Source organism: Dermacentor variabilis, chromosome 4, assembly GCF_050947875.1.
Source record: "Dermacentor variabilis isolate Ectoservices chromosome 4, ASM5094787v1, whole genome shotgun sequence".
In the NCBI taxonomy this organism is placed as follows: domain Eukaryota; kingdom Metazoa; phylum Arthropoda; class Arachnida; order Ixodida; family Ixodidae; genus Dermacentor; species Dermacentor variabilis.
In genome coordinates, this window is record NC_134571.1 from 227,614,065 (window position 1) to 227,631,487 (window position 17,423).

Here is a 17,423-nt window from a genome sequence, read left to right on the forward strand (position 1 = left end):
ATCTATCACGGCAAATTGCGTCTGCCTGCCAGTGGTCAATTTTGGCTTGACGACACAAGTGCTGCCACGCAGGATGTCTCTGGCCCAACTTTGCTCATTCGAGGATCACTCTGTAGCATCGATTTCAGTAGAGGACAATTCAGCCGGTTCCTCCTATACCGTCGCAGTCGGCAACTTGTACCATCGCCAACTTACAAAAAATTATTGAACCCGACATGCCTTCCGAGCACGCTCGTGCGCTCTACCGCGTTGTGATTTCCTACCAAGGTATTTTTGACTTTAACGATCGTCCTTTAGCCCAAAAAACAGCTGTCAAACATCGCATTAATACCGGCAATGCCCCTCCTATTCATCGCCGCCCGTATCAAGTATCACCGGCTGAGCGTCAAGTTATTCACACCGAAGTTCGCAAAATGCTTGCCAAGAACATTATTGAACCGTCATGTAGTCCATGGGCGTCACCTGTTGTGCTGGTAAAAAAGGATGGCTCATGGCGCTTTTGCGTGGATTATCGGCACCTTAACGTTACCAAAAAGGACGTGTATCCCCTACCTCGGATTGATGACGCCCTTGACTGCCTCCATGGTGCTCGCTATTTCTCCTCTATTGACCTTCGCTCCGGCTACTGGCAGATTGCCGTGGACGATCTCGACCGCGAGAAGACTGCTTTTGTCACACCCGACGGTCTTTATCAATTCAAAGTGATGCCGTTCGGTCTATGTAACGCCCCTGCCACATTTGAACGCATGATGGACTCCCTTCTTCACGGATTCAAATGGTCCACGTGCCTGTGCTACCTGGACGACGTTATCGTATTCTCCCCAACGTTCGCTATGCACCTCGAGCGCCTCTCAGCAGTCCTGGACATTTTTCGGCGAGCCGGTCTGCAACTCAACGCATCGAAGTGCCAATTCGGCCGTCGCCAGATTACCGTCCTTGGACACCTCGTTGACGTGAACGGAGTGCAACCGGACCCAGGCAAGATTCATGCTATTACGCACTTCCCTGTTCCAAAGTGTGTCAAGGATGTGCGCAGCTTCATCGGCCTTTGCTCGTACTTCCGCCGTTTCGTGAAAAATTTCGCGGCCATAGCACGACCACTAACCGAACTTTTGAAAAAAGACGCCCCTTTCCAGTGGGGCGATAACAAGGTCTCTGCATTCTCGCTTCTAATCGACCTTCTCACAACGCCTCCCGTTCTGGCCCGTTTCGATCCTTCCGCGCCTATCGAAGTCGGCACTGATGCCAGTGGTCACGGAATTGGCGCAGTACTGGCCCAACGCCAGCGTGGCCACGAATGTGTTATCGCTTACGCCAACAGGCTCCTTTTGCCCATGGAGCGCAACTATTCCATCACTGAGCATGAGTGTCTGGCCCTAGTTTGGGCGGTTGTGAAGTTCCGCCCATACTTATATGGCCGACCCTTTTCTGTTACCACAGACCATCACGCGCTTTGCTGGTTATACTCATTGAAAGACCCTACAGGAAGACTTGGTCACTGGGCCTTACGCCTCCAAGAATATTAATTCTCTGTCACCTACAAATCTGGCCGACTACACAAGGACGCTGACTGCCTGTCTCGCTACCCGGTAGATGAGCCTGACGACGCCGACAGTAGTACCGCCGATGGCATTTTCTCTGTGTCTGCCTTCGCTAACATCGCCGATGAGCAGTACCGAGACCTATCGCTGCGAGTACTCATCGAGCGTCTGCGCTCTACACATACCGACGCATCCGTTCGCCGATATGTCCTCCAGGGCGGCATTCTGTACCGACGGAACTTCCTCCCTGATGGCCCTGATCTTCTTCTTGTCGTGCCAAAATATCTACGACAGACTGTGCTCTTTGAGATGCATGATGCACCAACTGCAGGACATCATGGGGTAACCCGCACGTACAACCGCGTCCGCCGCCGCTTCTATTGGCCTGGTTTCGCTCGCTCCGTCTGACGCTATGTTGCTGCCTGTGATCCCTGCCAGCGTCGGAAAACACCTCAGGTGCTACCTTCCGGTCATCTCCAGCCGATCACCGTCCCTGTGGAACCGTTCTTTCGTGTTGGATTAGACCTCCTCGGTCCCTTTCCCACGTGATCCTCCGGGAACAAATGGGTAGCCATCGCAACTGATTACGCCGCCCGATACGCTATTACGCGGGCTCTCCCTACCAGTTGCGCCACTGACGTCACGGACTTTCTCTTGCGTGACATTATCTTAGTGCATGGCGCCCCGCGACAGCTGCTTACTGACCGTGGTCGTAACTTCCTCTCGAAAGTTATCGCCGACATTGTGCGTTCCTGCTCTATTCAACACAAGCTGACTACCTCATACCATCCTCAAACCAATGGCCTCACAGAGCGGTTAAACTGTACTCTTACCGACATGCTGTTCAAGTACGTTTCGAAGGACCACCACGACTGGGATGTTGCCCTTCCTTACGTCACATTTGCTTATAATTCTTCCCGGCACGATACTGCCAGATTTTTCTCCATTTTATCTGCTCTACGGTCGCGAACCGACCTTGCCCCTTGACACGGTACTTCCTCCTGCTGCGATCTCAACAACCGAGTATGCGCGCAACGCCATCGCCCTCGCCGACCATGGACACCAGCTTGCCCGTGCTCGACTGACAGACTCGCAAACCACGCAGCAGCGTCAGTACAACGCCCGCCACCTTGATGTACAGTTTTTGCCTGGTGCACTCGTGCTCCTGTGGTCGCCCTCTTGTCATGTCGGACTTTCAGAAAAGCTCCTTTCGCGATACACAGGGCCCTACCGTATGCTGCGCCAGGTGACGCCTGTGACGTATGAAATTGCTCCTGTGAGCTCAACCTCTTCATCTACTCTGGCATCTAGTGATGTCGTGCACATCAGTAGGCTCAAGACCTACTATACTGCTTCAGATTCAGGCCTTTAGTCGCTCCGGGACGGCGCTTTTGCCGCCGAGGGTAGTGCTACGGGATAGTATTTCCAATGACGAAGAGTCCAACTTAAGAAATCATAATGTTTAAAAACAGTGCAAAGACGTTCACCGTAGAACAGAATAGAGGATGGTACACACACGGCACTCCCATGCTCTATTCTGTTGTCCAGTGTACGTCTTTGCACTGTTTTTAAACATTATGGAAAACCACCAATTCGCCCAATCTGCCATGTTTCTCAATAGATTAGATAGAGCTTGTGGAACTGTCAAAACTGATGAACAAGGAGAAAAAAATGGATATTCCTAATTATAATGTGAGAAAGACTGAGGAAGCAGTAAAAGATGGACGCAGCATGAAATCAGCCAGAAGAAAACTTGGCATAGGACAAAGCAAGATGTATGCACTGAAAGATAAGCACAGTAATATCATCAGCAATCCCAAAGATATAGCAAAAGCAGCAAAAGAATTCGACACTGACCGATTGGTACAGTACCCAGAGCAGCCACGATACCTCCATTCAAAGTAGTAATGAACAGGTTAGAGAGGCTCCTCCTATAACTAGCGATGAAGTTAGAAGGGCCTTGTAAGGCATGAAACAGAGAAAAGCAGCAGGAGAATATGGAATAACAGTCGATTTAACCAAAGATGGAGGAGACGTCAGGCTTGAAAGCCTGGCAGCTCTCTGTACGACTTGTCTCAACACTTGAAGGGTCTCAGAGAACTGGAAGAATACCAACATTATACTAATCTACAAAAAGGGAGACATTAAAGAACTGAACAATAATAGGCTCATTAGTTTACATGCAGTTTTGTATAAAATATTCACCCAAGATAATTTCCAAAAGAATGAGGGCAACCATGGAATTCAGTCAACCAAGAGAACAGGCTGGCTTCAGGAAGGGATACTCTACAATGGATTACATCCTTGTCATCAATCGGCTAATCGAGAAATCTGCAGAGTACAATCAGTCTCTCTATATGGCTCTCATGGATTATGAAAAGGCATTTGATTCAGTAGAGATAGCAACAGTCATAAAGGCATTAAGTAATCAAGGAGTACCGGACGCTTATGTATATATATATCTTGTAAAATATCTAGAGATTCCATAGCTACCTTAATTCTCCACAAGAAAAGCAGGAAGAAAGATACCTTTAAAGAAAGGGGATGAGCAAAACAAGAACAAGGTGAAAGCAGGAGCCAACATTTCGACAAGTGGACCTTTCTTTTTCAAGGCGACTTATGCTTTCCACCCCACAGTATATACAGGTGGGGTTCTTTGAAAGGGGAGAGGGTGTAAGGTGGGAGGGTGCAGCAACAAGGGAAGGTGTGTTAGCGTTTCGAATTAAGAGTAAAGGCCAAGGTCACCCCCCCCCCCCCCCGTCCCCAGTCTGTCAACCAGGTGTCAACGGCCTTGGACATGCTGGCTGGAAAAAAAAAAAGAAAAGAAATCCAGATAAAGGAAAGAAAAAAAAAAAGAAAAAAGAAGAAAAGAAAAAGGATCCGACAAGAAACCAAACTAAGTGTTGTTGCCTATAGCTTGAAATCTAGCATAGCAAATAGATTCTAAAGCTCCCTGTGAAACGTTTATGCTTATTGGTTGCAGTGTCTTGAACTTATGGATAAGGTGTGATTGTAGTGTTCAAGACACTGCAACCAATCCTTCTTTTTGTCTTCCCTTTCCTTTCCTCTGTTATTTTTTTTTTTCAGCCAGCGTGTCCGAGGCCGTTGACACATGGTTGACAGACGGGGGAGGGGGGTGGCCTTGGCCTTTACTCTTAATTCGAAACACTAACACACCTTCCCTTGTTGCCGCACCCTCCCGCCTTACACCCTCCCCCCTTTCGAAGAACCCACCTGTATATACTGTGGCGAGGAAAGCATAAGTTGCCTTGAAGAAGACAAGTCCACTTGTCGAAACGTTGGCTCCTGCTTTCACCTTGTTCTTGTTTTGCTCCATCATCTTGAATTTCCATCTCCCACATTCCCCGTGTATTCCCTTTAAAGAAAGGGGTCAGACAAGGAGACACGATCTGTCCAATTCACTGCATGATTGGAAGAAGTATTCAAGCATTAAACTGGGAAGGCTTAAGGGTGAGGGTCAATGGCAAGTATCTCAGCAACCTTTGGTTTGCAGGTTGCACTGTCCTGTTCAGCAACACTGGGGACCAGTTAGAATAAATGATTGAGGACCTTAACAGAGAGAGTATAAGAGTGGGGTTTAATATTAATATGCAGAAGACAAAGATAATGATCAATAGCCGGGCAAGGGGACAAGAGTTCAGGATCGCCAGTCAGCCTCTAGAGTCTGTGAAGGAGTATGTTTACCTAGGTCAATTACTCACAGGGGACCCTGATCATGAGAAGGAAATTTACAGAATAAAAATGGTCTGGAGCACATACGGCAAACATTGTCAGCTCCTGACTGGAAGCTTACTGATATAATTAAAAAGAAATATGTACCATCAGTGCATTTTACTGGCACTAAAATATGGGGCAGAAACTTGGAGACTGACAGAGAAGGTCGAAAACAAGTTAAGGACTGCACAAAGAGCAATGGAACGAAGAACGTTAGGCGTAACGTTAAGAGACAGGAAAAGAGTGGTGTGGATCAGAAAGCAAATGGAGATAGCCAATATTCGAATTGACATTAAAAAAGAAATGGAGCTGTGCAGGCCATGTAATGCATAGGTTAGATAACCGGTGGACCATTAGGGTTACAGAATGGGTGCCAAGAGTAGGGAAGTGCAGTCGAGGGCAGCAGAAGACTAGGTGGGGTGACGAAATTAATAAATTCGCAGGCGCTCGTTGTAATTGGTTGTCGGAGGACAGGGGTAATTGGAGATCACAGGGAGAGGCCTTTGTCCTGCAGTGGACATAAAATAGGCTGATGATGAACAAAAAACAATACCACTTCTCTATCCTGCACTCATTGAGACATCTAATGTGTATGGAATTGATGTACCCATTAGGCACTGCACTGAAATATACCAGTAACAAAACTTTAGGAAGATATAATGCAAATTTTATGTAAGCGTTAAATTTGCATGCATTCATTCAACCTTGATGGGACTGGCACAAGTGATCAAATTATCTGGCGGGTCAAATGAGAAAAGTAGCAGAAGAATTGCTTGAATACATCATTGCTTTATTTAGCAGCATTTAGCCAATCCTAATGCCCACCGAGTTCAATGTCGAAAACCAACAGACACAAGGGTAGAACTTGGGCTTGTTGGTACATCCCGTTGGAACAATAGGGCAAATTTGACACAGAGTAGAAGAAATAAAGGAACGCTTGAGTTGACTTGCCTCCTCTGTCCCTGTCTCAAGTTTACGCTATTGTTCTGATATAAAAATAAAGTTAGAGTTCCAAAAGAAATAAATCCAATGTTAATGGTCCAGCCAGCCATGCACCTCGTTAGGGCACTGGATGTGGGGAGTGTGGGCGAGGGTGTCGGCCCAGCTGACCACCATCTTGGGGTCGATGTGGTCCACCGGCTGCTGCTGGGGTGCCTCGTACCTGCCCTGCCAAGCACGCTGCAGAATCACCCCCACTGTTGGCTTGTCTTCCTCCTCTTCCTCGCATGCCATCTGATGCTCCTGCAGGCAAGATGGCGGTGGTGCATTACGCCTTGTTAATCACAATACAGAAAAATAGAATGACTATTGGTTCACAGAGTCTGCAAACAGCAGTCGACAAGCTGTGTCACTGAAGCTCAGCATTGACTGTGTTGAGCGTCTGTTAGGGCAGGCAAAGCATACAAATCTGACATGCGAGATTACAGCTTGCTTGAACGCTTGGCAATGATTACATTACACAGCTTAATTTCGCAGCCAGCACTCCGTGCACTAGTGCACTTGCCGACATATCTAAACAGTCTATGCCCATGGATGAGACATCACTGAACATATGACCAGCTGGCACGTGCAGCAAGGTGCACGCCTGGGGATTGCGCAAACATTTCCAAATGCTCAAAGCAGTGAAGGCCTCGCATGGCTCGCACTTTGTGCAAGATACAAATTCTCACGTAACAAAATCGTTCATCAAAACTCACCAGTTCTTCGTCATCATCGTCATCGTCATCATCGTCGTCTTCTGACCAGCTGTCGCACCCCTGCTCACCTTCCTCTTCAGACGGTGCAAAGTCCGAGTCCCTCGAGGCCTGCTGGACAGTGGCTGCATTATCTGCTGCACTCTCCAACGCCCGGAAGGAAGCCAGCGCTCTGCATTCACATTCCCGACCAAAGTGGACCATATTTGGCACACAAAAGTTCCTGCAGCAGTCTTAGGATACTAGAACTGAAAGGGCAACATTGCAAGAATTCATACTTGAAAGAGTTCATAGCTGTGTCACAATCAACTTTTACGACAACTCTTGTAAACTTTTTGGTGCATTTGGACCACGCTTGCATGATGATGTACTTTGCTTTTCATCGCTGTTGACTGATAAATAGGCAAGTTATTTCAGAGAATAAGCATTAGTTTAAAGTAGACCCTGTCCTGTCTGGTTTTCCTTCTTGTGTCCTCATTTTTCATGCTTTAAGTAGGAATGTTTTGGTCATGGCTCATACTTTTTCATCACAGCACACACTCAGTTCCAGCTGAAATTCTAGTTTTTACAGGCAATTATTTACAGACACACACGGTGAAGCCAGTCATGTCAGCTGGTCATGTGGTGTGTCAAGTTTTGTATTTAGGAAAGGAATGCAAAATTTCAATGGTCCAATGAGTAAAAAAGAAATACACAAGGCTTCACTAAGACACAATAGGACTAGGCATGGACAAATAGTAAATTTCAACTCTGAATCAAATTCAAAGTGAATAGTAATTCGAGTTGAAGAATTTTCAAATCAAATAGCATTGCTCTTTGCAATTTTAGTGTACAACCTATTTCGGTGAAAAATGCTGCAGCATTTGGTATAATTGAGGTTTGTGCAAACGAAAAGTTTTCTTTATTCAGAACAAATAGTTGTGGTCTCTACATAAAACCTTGACAAAACAGCCACAAGTTGAGAAATTAAAAATAAAAAGGGAAGGGGGAAGGCACCTTTATTTGCAATGTTGGCAACAATGTTATTTTAGAAAGCAGTTTACTTTCAGTGCTGTTACTTAGATCTTCCACGTGTATAATCTCAAGCGCATCACTGATGAGCAACTTGATGAGTAGCAAACTTCTTGCAACGACTTTTAGTGCCAGCACACAGGTAAGAGGCAAATTTATGTCATGGCCTTATCAGCACTGCTTCACCAGGTGTCAGCAATCGGGTTTTGTCGCCAAGAAACCACATTGCCAATGAAAGTGAGGATATAGGAGACAACCAGAATGACACCATTTTTCTACTTTGTGCATGCAATTTAGTCTAAAAAAATTTAACGAGACAGAGCGAGATGCCGTAAGGAATCTGGAATATCTGTTGGCAGTATGACAGCTTTGTCTTTTGCTCATCCAGTCTATGAGTGATGTCAGGTGAAAAAAAAAAAAGAAAATATGCACTCGCCAAGTGCATGTTTTTTTTTTTTTTGGCACCAGTATGTTTCCTTGCCAGACGAGCTTTCGCCGAACACTTGACTATGCGTAGTGTCATGGTAATGCGACTTGCTCACCTAAACTGAAACTGTTGATGGCATATTTTCAAACTTATATTCGTTAGTTGCAAATAACTAAAAACTTCTAAATTCAGAAATTTGATGCAAAGTGAAGACAGAATAGCATAACACTAAACGAAATATTTGCACAAGCCTAAATAGAACACAATACAGACACCCTTCACCCTCATGTTGCTGACATCAAAGGAGGAGGGGCACACACTGCTCTGCCTGTCTTTGTTCAATAAGTGCAAAGAAGAGGTCTATCTTTCAATTGGCATACTGTGGCAGAAAGCAACTTCTGTGCACACAAAATGGGGAGAAAGAATATGAATGAAGGTGCACAGTAAGCACCAAGAGCATTGTGGAGCCAAAGAATAACATTAACACCTAAACCCAAATACACTGTCTTAATTAAAAATGTGCAGAAAAAAAAAAACGCAAAATTAAATGAACGAGCAGCAAACAGGTGGCTCGAATTGCTGCCCCACTGAAAATTTACCGCAGTTAAAAACCTCCTGCACCAGCAGAAAACTTGTTGACAACACCAGCACAGAACGCAGGAAAGGAAAGTGGCCAGCATGGAAACACTTTGCAGAATTAGAGGTAGTGTTAATGAATGCTATGCTGTGCAGAGCAGAAAGTAGGGGTGTGCATATACCAAATAGTAGATTTTGAATGAAATATCGAACATTAGAACAGTTATCAAGAAGCTTAAGCTTACAAAATTTGGCAACGAAAACAGGGTGCTGCTTATAGTTGGGGGTCTCCTAGCATAGAATAACAAAAATGCAGCAAGCTATCAGTAACTTAGGTCATAGAAATCAAGATATACAGTATGGTCTACTCTTATTAACCTCTAACTGCCGTGACCAATTTCAAAAATATTTTTAAAGTGTGTAATTCTCTTTCATCATCATAATCATCATTGTCATCATCATCATCCCATTTTATGTCCACTGCAGGACGAAGGACTCTTTCTGCAATCTACAATTACCCCTGTCCTGTGCCAACCAATTCCAACTAGGGCCCGAGAATTTCCTAATTTTATTGTTCCACCTAGTCTTCTCTGTCCTCGACTGCAAATTCTCTTTAGACAGGCATATTTTGTGCCAATTTGTTCAAACTAAATACAAAACCACGAATGGCTGTTGCATTTTTGCTGGTCTTGTTGAAAAAAAAAGACAGCAAAAGTCAGTGCAGTCTGTGTACGTGCACTTGGAGTGTGTGCCACTCGATCTGTCTTCACACAGTGAACCTCTTCGAGGCCAACCTAGGTCGTATGTGCCAGCAGGCGCGTGTGCCACTCTTCAACGAACATCTTTGGTGCAAACCTGGGTAACTAGATATCTGCCACTACTCTAGAATGACAAAAAAAGAAAAGAAGATCATTTAAATTTCTCTGACAGGCTGGGTGGAATCGCCACAGGGACCGGGCACTTTAGCAGGCTGTGTGTCTAACAAATGCACAGGGTATGTGCCACTTTACAATAAATGGCTAGATGGCACTGAACGTTCTTAGGCAACGTGAAAGAGGAGTGCCGCCACAGTACATGTTTTATACATAACTCGTTTCGATGGTAGCAATATGCAGTGTTGCTATGTTGATTCTACGCTGAACGCATTACCACTGACAGCCATCTTGAGATGGCTTCTGCCAAATTGTAGCAATAGAATGCCTGTTGAATAGAATCAAGTGCTTCTTCCCCTCTGAATCCAAAGAATTAGTGACATTATGTTTCACATAATATCAATGATGTTCTGAGCTTAGAAGTGGACTGTTGTTCTATGGAAATCATTTATTGCATAGAAAATTTTGCTTTCCAGCTATCCTCCAAAATACAGAAGAGCTTACTCAGCTTTATAGCCAGTGGGTTATCGTAAGGCCAATTTGCGCAACAGAATAAAGTGCGGACTGTGCACCACATGACTCGATAATCGCTCTGCGTGTTGGTGCTCTGTATGTTGACCACAGTCGACGCCGACGGTGGTGGCCCTTTCATTGTGAGACTTGGCTTGAATTGCCACCTGTCAAATATTCCTAAATCAGGAGATTTACAGCAAGTTCGCAATCCAGCAAGTGTGGCTATGCAGTGGGCCTAGGCAGTGTGGCTGTGACGACAATTCGCTGCTGGCCGACGTGGTAATGGTCCACAAGCCCTTCCATAATGCTTGCTGCTAGTATGTTCGAACTGTTGGCTTATCAGCGATTGGACCCAAGATAACGCATGTATGTTAGATTGAGAACTATCGTGAAGCGATGTTTTTATTTCGTCGCCATGTATCGAACATGATCTGCATGCCTTCCAGTGTCCATTCAACTTGATCATCGCACATGCTTTTGCACTTTCTGAAATACATGCTGCTTTTGTTGACATTCCCTCTGTCAGCGTCGCATTACAGTTCCAATCTGTCCTGTTGACCTGGACAAACATTCTACCAAAAGAGCCAGCCCCATTCTCTGGATTGTGGCATTTGGGTCCTGTGTGTGTGATCCCTGCATCAGGCCGATGTCGGGTAAGTAAGCGCTTGCAGAGCCTAAATTGATGGCCGCATCAACAGGACCGAGGTGGCCCATTCTGCTGACACGCTTGGCACTCTTTTAGTGCCAAAAACAATGAAGTGAGATGCCCTCCTGATTGGTACCAAGCATGAGTGGCTTCGCGGCACATGCGAAATGCAGAACTGCACAGGTGTCCCTACTAAATGTACCAAATACAGTCAACATCCGATTTTTCGTACTCCTTTGGCGCCGCAAGAGAGTCTGAAAAAATGAATGCCTTTTACTATCCCGAAAGACTCAAATCGCCACAGAAATAGCTCTGAAGGCCTGCCAGTACACTTATTAGGCATATCAGTGCTCGTACTGTGGCACTAGACGGCGGGTGCACACGTGTATAATTAAGGAATACATAGTGTCCACGACAATTGCCCCTTCCCACTCTTGGTATGCTTCACCGCAATACTTTGTGTATGCTTCACCAGGTAGTACAGCTGTATTGAGACGAAGCTGACTTTCAGAAACCGGTATCATGCAATGCGTTGTGCTTTACGAGCTGCGAAGACATTGGCAAGGATTACAAAGATGGAGTCAGTACCAATGATAACGGCGGCGAATTATTTTAATGAAAAACGCGGCACCGAACAGCAAGAAGCTTGGTAGCCAACGTCGAAGAAGGTAGATGACAAGTGTGGCAAAATGGGCTTGTTGGTACATCTTGAGCGAAGAGGAGTACTTGGCGTTGCCATTTCAACCTGCCATCACCACCGTGACTGTTAAGCAGTTTCAGCGCCTTGCTGACAAAGTTACTGAGCATCTCTGGAACGTCCAACTTCGAAATCTCCGGACTGTTATTGCCAAATCTCACCAAAAGCTCAGCAACAATGTTCACGTTGCCAAAGAAAGAAAGAAATATTTATTTTCCTCTTTAGTCATTGCCTTCCAGACTACGTGTGCAGTGGCCTTGAACTCGAACCAAAGTATGGGGTAGGCTCCAAAAGGGCAAATACTGAGCTTCTTTCTGTTGTGCGTCAAGTTTCCAAGCAGGTTCCTGAGGAGGATGCACACAGGCTAAATTCTGAGGGAAAGTCCTGCATTGGTATAAGCCAGGGTGTCTACCAAGTTGAGATTTTCAAATTCCCCAAGTTTTCCAGGTTTTCCATAGTGCCTTGACAATATTCCCCGAGTGACAAAGCACTTCGTTTCATGTTAAGACAGGCTGACAAGAGGTTGCCCAGTGCTGTCACTCTCTAGTAAGATTGTAAAAAAAAAAAAAAGACTTAATCCAGTTTGTATAGTAAGGAGTAGTGTTCATTTTATTCCAAAAGAAAACAGAAGGTAGGGGTTAGGATGCAGAGCAAATAATATATCTTCAAAAAAAAGAAAAAGGTAAGGCCAACTGCAAATCAAGTCGTACATTTTCAAATACGAATAAAAAGATGCACACAGAAGCAAAGATTTTCGAATATGAGCTATTTCTATCAACTGATAGCGTGCTCACTGCTATGAGGCCTGAACAACGCCACAAGTGAGCTTCTCTTTCAGTAGCTGGAAAGTCAACCTCAACAGTCCTCACATACTCTCAGCACATGCACAACGCCTAAGTGTTGCGTTTCACTGCTTTCAAGCGTTTAGTTTCGTTTAGATGAGGGACATCTACGCCACGGCGTCAACCATCACTTCGTTTTTTGAGCTTAAGCTCCTTCAAAGAAGCGGCGGCAGACTTCCTTTCCCATTCATTCCTCAATGCGTCGGTCTTTTCTGTTCCTGTCGTACTTGCGCTACGCGTTCGCCCCACAGACCATTTGAAGGATCCTTTTCGTCGTCGTCATCATCATCATCATCATTCTGGTTATGCCCACTGCAGGGCAAAGGCCTCTCCCATACTTCTCCAACTACCCCGGTCATGTACTAATTGTGGCCATGTGGTCCCTGCAAACTTCTTAATCTCAGCCGCCCACCTAACTTCCTGCCGCCCCCTGCTACGCTTCCCTTCCCTTGGAATCCAGTCCGTAACCCTTAATGACCATCGGATATCTTCCCTCGTCATTAGATGTCCGGCCCATGCCCCCCCCCCCCCCCAGTTTTTTTTCTTGATTTCAACTAAGATGTCATTAACTCGCGTTTCTTCCCTTACCCAGTCTGCTCTCTTCTTATCCCTTGATGTTACACCCATCATTCTTTCCATAGCTCGTTGCGTCGTCCTCAATTTAAGCAGAACCCCTTTTGTAAGCCTCCAGGTTTCTGCCCCATACGCGAGTACTGATAAGACACAGCTGTCATACACTTTTCTCTTGAGGAATAATGGAAACCTGCTGTTCATGATCTGATATTGCCTGCCAAACGCACCCCAGCTAATTCTTATTCTGATTATTTCAGTCTCCTGATCCGGATCCACGGTCACTACCTGCCCTAAGTAGATGCATTCCCTTACCCCTTCCGGTGCCTTGCCACTTATCGTAAACTGCTGTTCTCTTCTGAGACTGTTAAACATTACTTTAGTTTTCTGCAGATAAATTTTTATACCCACCCTTCTGCTTTGCCTCTCCAGGTCAGTGAGCATGCATTGCAATTGGTCCCCTGAGTTACTAAGCAAGGCAATATAATCAGCGAATTGCAAGTTGCTAAGGTATTCTCCATTAACTCTTATCCCCACTTTTTCCCAATCCAGGTCTCTGAATACCTCCTGCAAACACGCTGTGAATATTATTGGAGAGATCGTATCTCCCTGCCTGACGCCTTTCTTTATTGGGATTTTGTAGCTTTCTTTATGGAGGACTACGGTAGCTGTGGAGCCGCTATAGATATCTTTCAGTATTTCTACATATGGCTTGTCTACACCCTGATTCCGCAACGCCTCCCTGACTGCTGAGGTTTCGACTGAATCAAATACTTTTTCGTAATCAATGAAACCTATATAAGAGTTGGTTATATTCCGCACATTTCTCTATCACCTGATTGATAGTGTGAATATGGTCTATTGTTGAGTAACTGTTACGGAATCCTGCCTGGTCCTTTGGTTGACAGAAGTCTAAGGTGTTTCTGATTCTATTTGCGATTACCTTAGTAAATACTTTGTAGGCAACAAACAGTAAGTTGAGCGGTATATAATTTTTCAAGTCTTTGGCGTCCCCTTTCTTATGGATTAGGATTATGTTAGCATTCTTTCAAGATTCCGGTACGCTCGAGGTCATGGGGCATTGCGTATACAGGTTGGTCAGTTTTTCTAGAACAATCTGCCCACCATCCTTCAACAAATCTGCTGTTACCTGATCCTCCTCAGTTGCCTTCCCCCTTTGCACAGCTCCCAAGGCTTTCTTTACTTACGGCGTTACTTGTGGGACTTCAATTTACTCTAGACTGTTGTCTCTTCCATTATCATCGTGGGTGCCACTAGTACTGTATAAATCTTTATAGAACTCTTCAGCCACTTGAACTATCTCATCCATATTAGTAATGATATTTTGCCGGCTTTGTCTCTTAATGCGTACATCTGATTCTTGCCTATTCCTAGTTTCTTTCTCACTGCTTTTAGGTTTCTTCCGTTCCTGAGAGCATGTTCAATTCTATCCCTATTATACTTCCTTATGTCAGCTGTCTTACCCTTGTTGATTAACTTGGAAAGTTCTGCCAGTTAAATTCTAGCTGTACAGTTAGAGGCTTTCATACATTGGCATTTCATGATCAGATCTTTCATCTCCTGCGATAGCTTGCTGGTATCCTGTCTAACGGAGTTACCACCGACTTCTATTGCACACTCCTTAATGATGCCCATAAGAGTGTTGTTCATTGCTTCAACACTAAGGTCCTCTTCCTGTGTTAAAGCCGAATACCTGTTCTGTAGCTTGATCCGGAATTCCTCCATTTTCCCTCTTAGCGCTAACTCATTGATCGGCTTCTTATGTACCAGCTTCTTCCGTTCCCTCCTCAAGTGTAGGCTAATTCGAGTTCTTATTATCCTATGGTCACTGCAGCGCACTTTGCCGAGCATGTCCACATCTTGTATGATGCCAGGGTTAGCGCAGAGTATAAGGTCTATTTCATTTCTAGTCTCGCCATTCGGGCTCCTCCACCTCCCCTTTTGGCTATCCCACTTGCGGAAGAAGGTATTCATTATCCGTATATTATTCTGTTCTGGAAACTCTACTAATAACTCTCCCCTGCTATTCCTAGAGCCTATGCCATATTCCCCCACTGACTTGTCTGCAGCCTGCTTCTTGCCTACCCTGGCATTGAAGTCGCCCATCAGTTGTGGGTTTCTTACACACGTGCTCTTGGGACAAAGGAACGACAACACAGTAGTGACAACAATCAGAAGGGCATTTATTGCACCTTTCATAGATCAATGCCTGCTAGCCGAGTTGCTATCCCCAAAACATGCCGATGGGCACGCGACAAATCTAGGAAGTCCGACTCACCGCGACCAGATAGCGAGCAAATATGTTCGCCCCATGCTGGGTCCCAACGCCTGGTCGTTCACGTGTAGGGTCACGCAAACGGTGGCGCATTCGAAGGCGGCCACGCGAGACGGTCTCGCAGAAGCATGGATCGGCACAGGCGCAGCACGGCGTGTCCGCACTGCTTCCTGTCCTGAACCAAAGAGGAACCGCCTTGTCTTTCGGCGCCCAAGTAACCCCGCCTGTTGGCGGCGTTAGCAGCGCAACACTCGCGCCCTCTCTCATACTGCGCCTCAACCACTCCAACCGCCGCGGGCGCCAGGCCACGCGGCGAAGTCGGATTACAGGAGACGCGCCATGCGGGAAAACAACACATCAGGGGGCGCGCGAGAGTCGCCCATCCCCACACAGTATAGTGCATTTTGTTTTGACTTGACCCATCGCCGATTCCACATCTTCATACAAGCTTTCGACTTTTTGGTCATCATGACTAGATGTAGGGGCATAGACCTGTACGACCTTCAATTTGTACCTCTTATTAAGTGTCACAACAAGACCTGCCACCCTCTCGTTAATGCTATAGAATTCCTGTATGTTACCAGCTATATCCTTATTAATCAGGAATCCGACTCCTAGTTCTCGTCTCTCCGCTAAGCCCCAGTAGCACAGGACGTGCCAGCTTTTGAGCACTGTATATGCTATTGTCCTCCTAATTTCACTCAGCCATATTATATCCCATTTACTGCCCTCTAATTCCTGCAATAGCACAACTAGACTCGCCTCACTAGATAACTTTCTAGCATTAAACGTTGCCATGTTCAGATTCCAATGGCGGCCTGTCTGGACGCAGGTATTCTTAGCACCCTCTACTGCATCACAGGTCTGACCGCCGCCGTAGTGAGTTGCTTCGCAGCTGCTGGGGACTATGTTTTGCGACAGGTGGTGGAAGCGAGTGTGCTTGCTTGGCACCGTCAAGATTCAGAAGCTGCTGAATGAACTCTTCCCTAAAAGCTAGGTGGTCAAACTCGGCAGTGCCTGCCAGCTCAGGAATCTCTGGGTGCAATGTGCGGTGAGCTTGAAAGAGTATGAAACTGTTCACACATGCAATATCGACGCAGTGGAAGAACAGAGTCTTCTGTCACCATACGCTTCTCATTAGAACATTATAATAGCCAATAATGTGATCTGATTTATCTACGCCTAGCATGCCACCATTATAATCATGGATCAGCAGAGGCTTTGTTACAGATATCTGAGCCCAGGAGTTTTGCCTTCTTTCCCTTTTTTTTGCGATGACCGTACCATTTGCAGTATGAACCGTGCTCATCATGTTGATAACATGCCAGTCTTTCCACTGAAGGTACAGGATGTTCTGATCGCGCAACCATCAAATGTCGCCGCATCGAGCTTTTTTTCCCCACCGTGTATCCTTCAGTTCAGCAGGAAATCCTCGGCGATCCTTGCGTGTGGTTCCGCAAGCCAATGTTTTTCGGCTGAGACTAAACAGGCGCATAGAAGTGCAAAAATTGTCCATATAAATCCTGTAGCCCTGATCAAGATATTTGTGACACAGCAGGCACACCACGTCGAAAGCCAACTCACGGGGCCCTGGCTGCTCACACTTACCGGTATACACGCTAAACTGCACAGTATATCTGGTGCCAGGGTCAGCTAGGACCCACAGCTTGTAGCCCCATGTTGTTACTTTATCTTTGATGTACTGTCGGATGCCTGACCACCCTTTTGATTTGACCATGCGCTCATCGACGGAAAGATCGCAATGTGGCTGGAAAAGATTTGCTGACACTTCGTTCATGTGCTCCAGGAGCCACCACATGTATCGGAGCTTCCCTCTTGAATTTTGAGTTACATCGTCCAAGTCCGCAACATGCAACATTGCAAGGAGAGCTATAAATCGGTTTCGCTGCGTGATCTGTGGTGGGAGCAGACCACTGTACAGATTTCCTACATTCCAATACAACTTTAGCTGGGGAACCTTCACAATGCCCATGTAAATTATG

At 45.8% G+C, this 17,423-nt stretch overlaps 1 protein-coding gene across 12 annotated transcripts in view; it reads right to left on the reverse strand.

Annotated features, from left to right (window-relative positions):
• The window catches only part of LOC142580151 (uncharacterized), a 750,235-nt gene that overhangs the window by 273,534 nt on the left and 459,278 nt on the right, over positions 1-17,423 (reverse strand). For all 12 annotated transcript variants that reach the window (XR_012827590.1, XM_075690998.1, XM_075691004.1 and 9 more), the window contains 2 exons: positions 6,974-7,142; positions 6,333-6,518 (listed from right to left, as the gene is read on the reverse strand). Coding sequence is in view for 11 of the 12 variants with exons in the window: in XM_075690998.1 (XP_075547113.1) it covers positions 6,333-6,518; positions 6,974-7,142 (355 nt within the window). In the remaining variant the exon portion in view is untranslated. The remainder of the gene's footprint in view (positions 1-6,332; positions 6,519-6,973; positions 7,143-17,423) is intronic.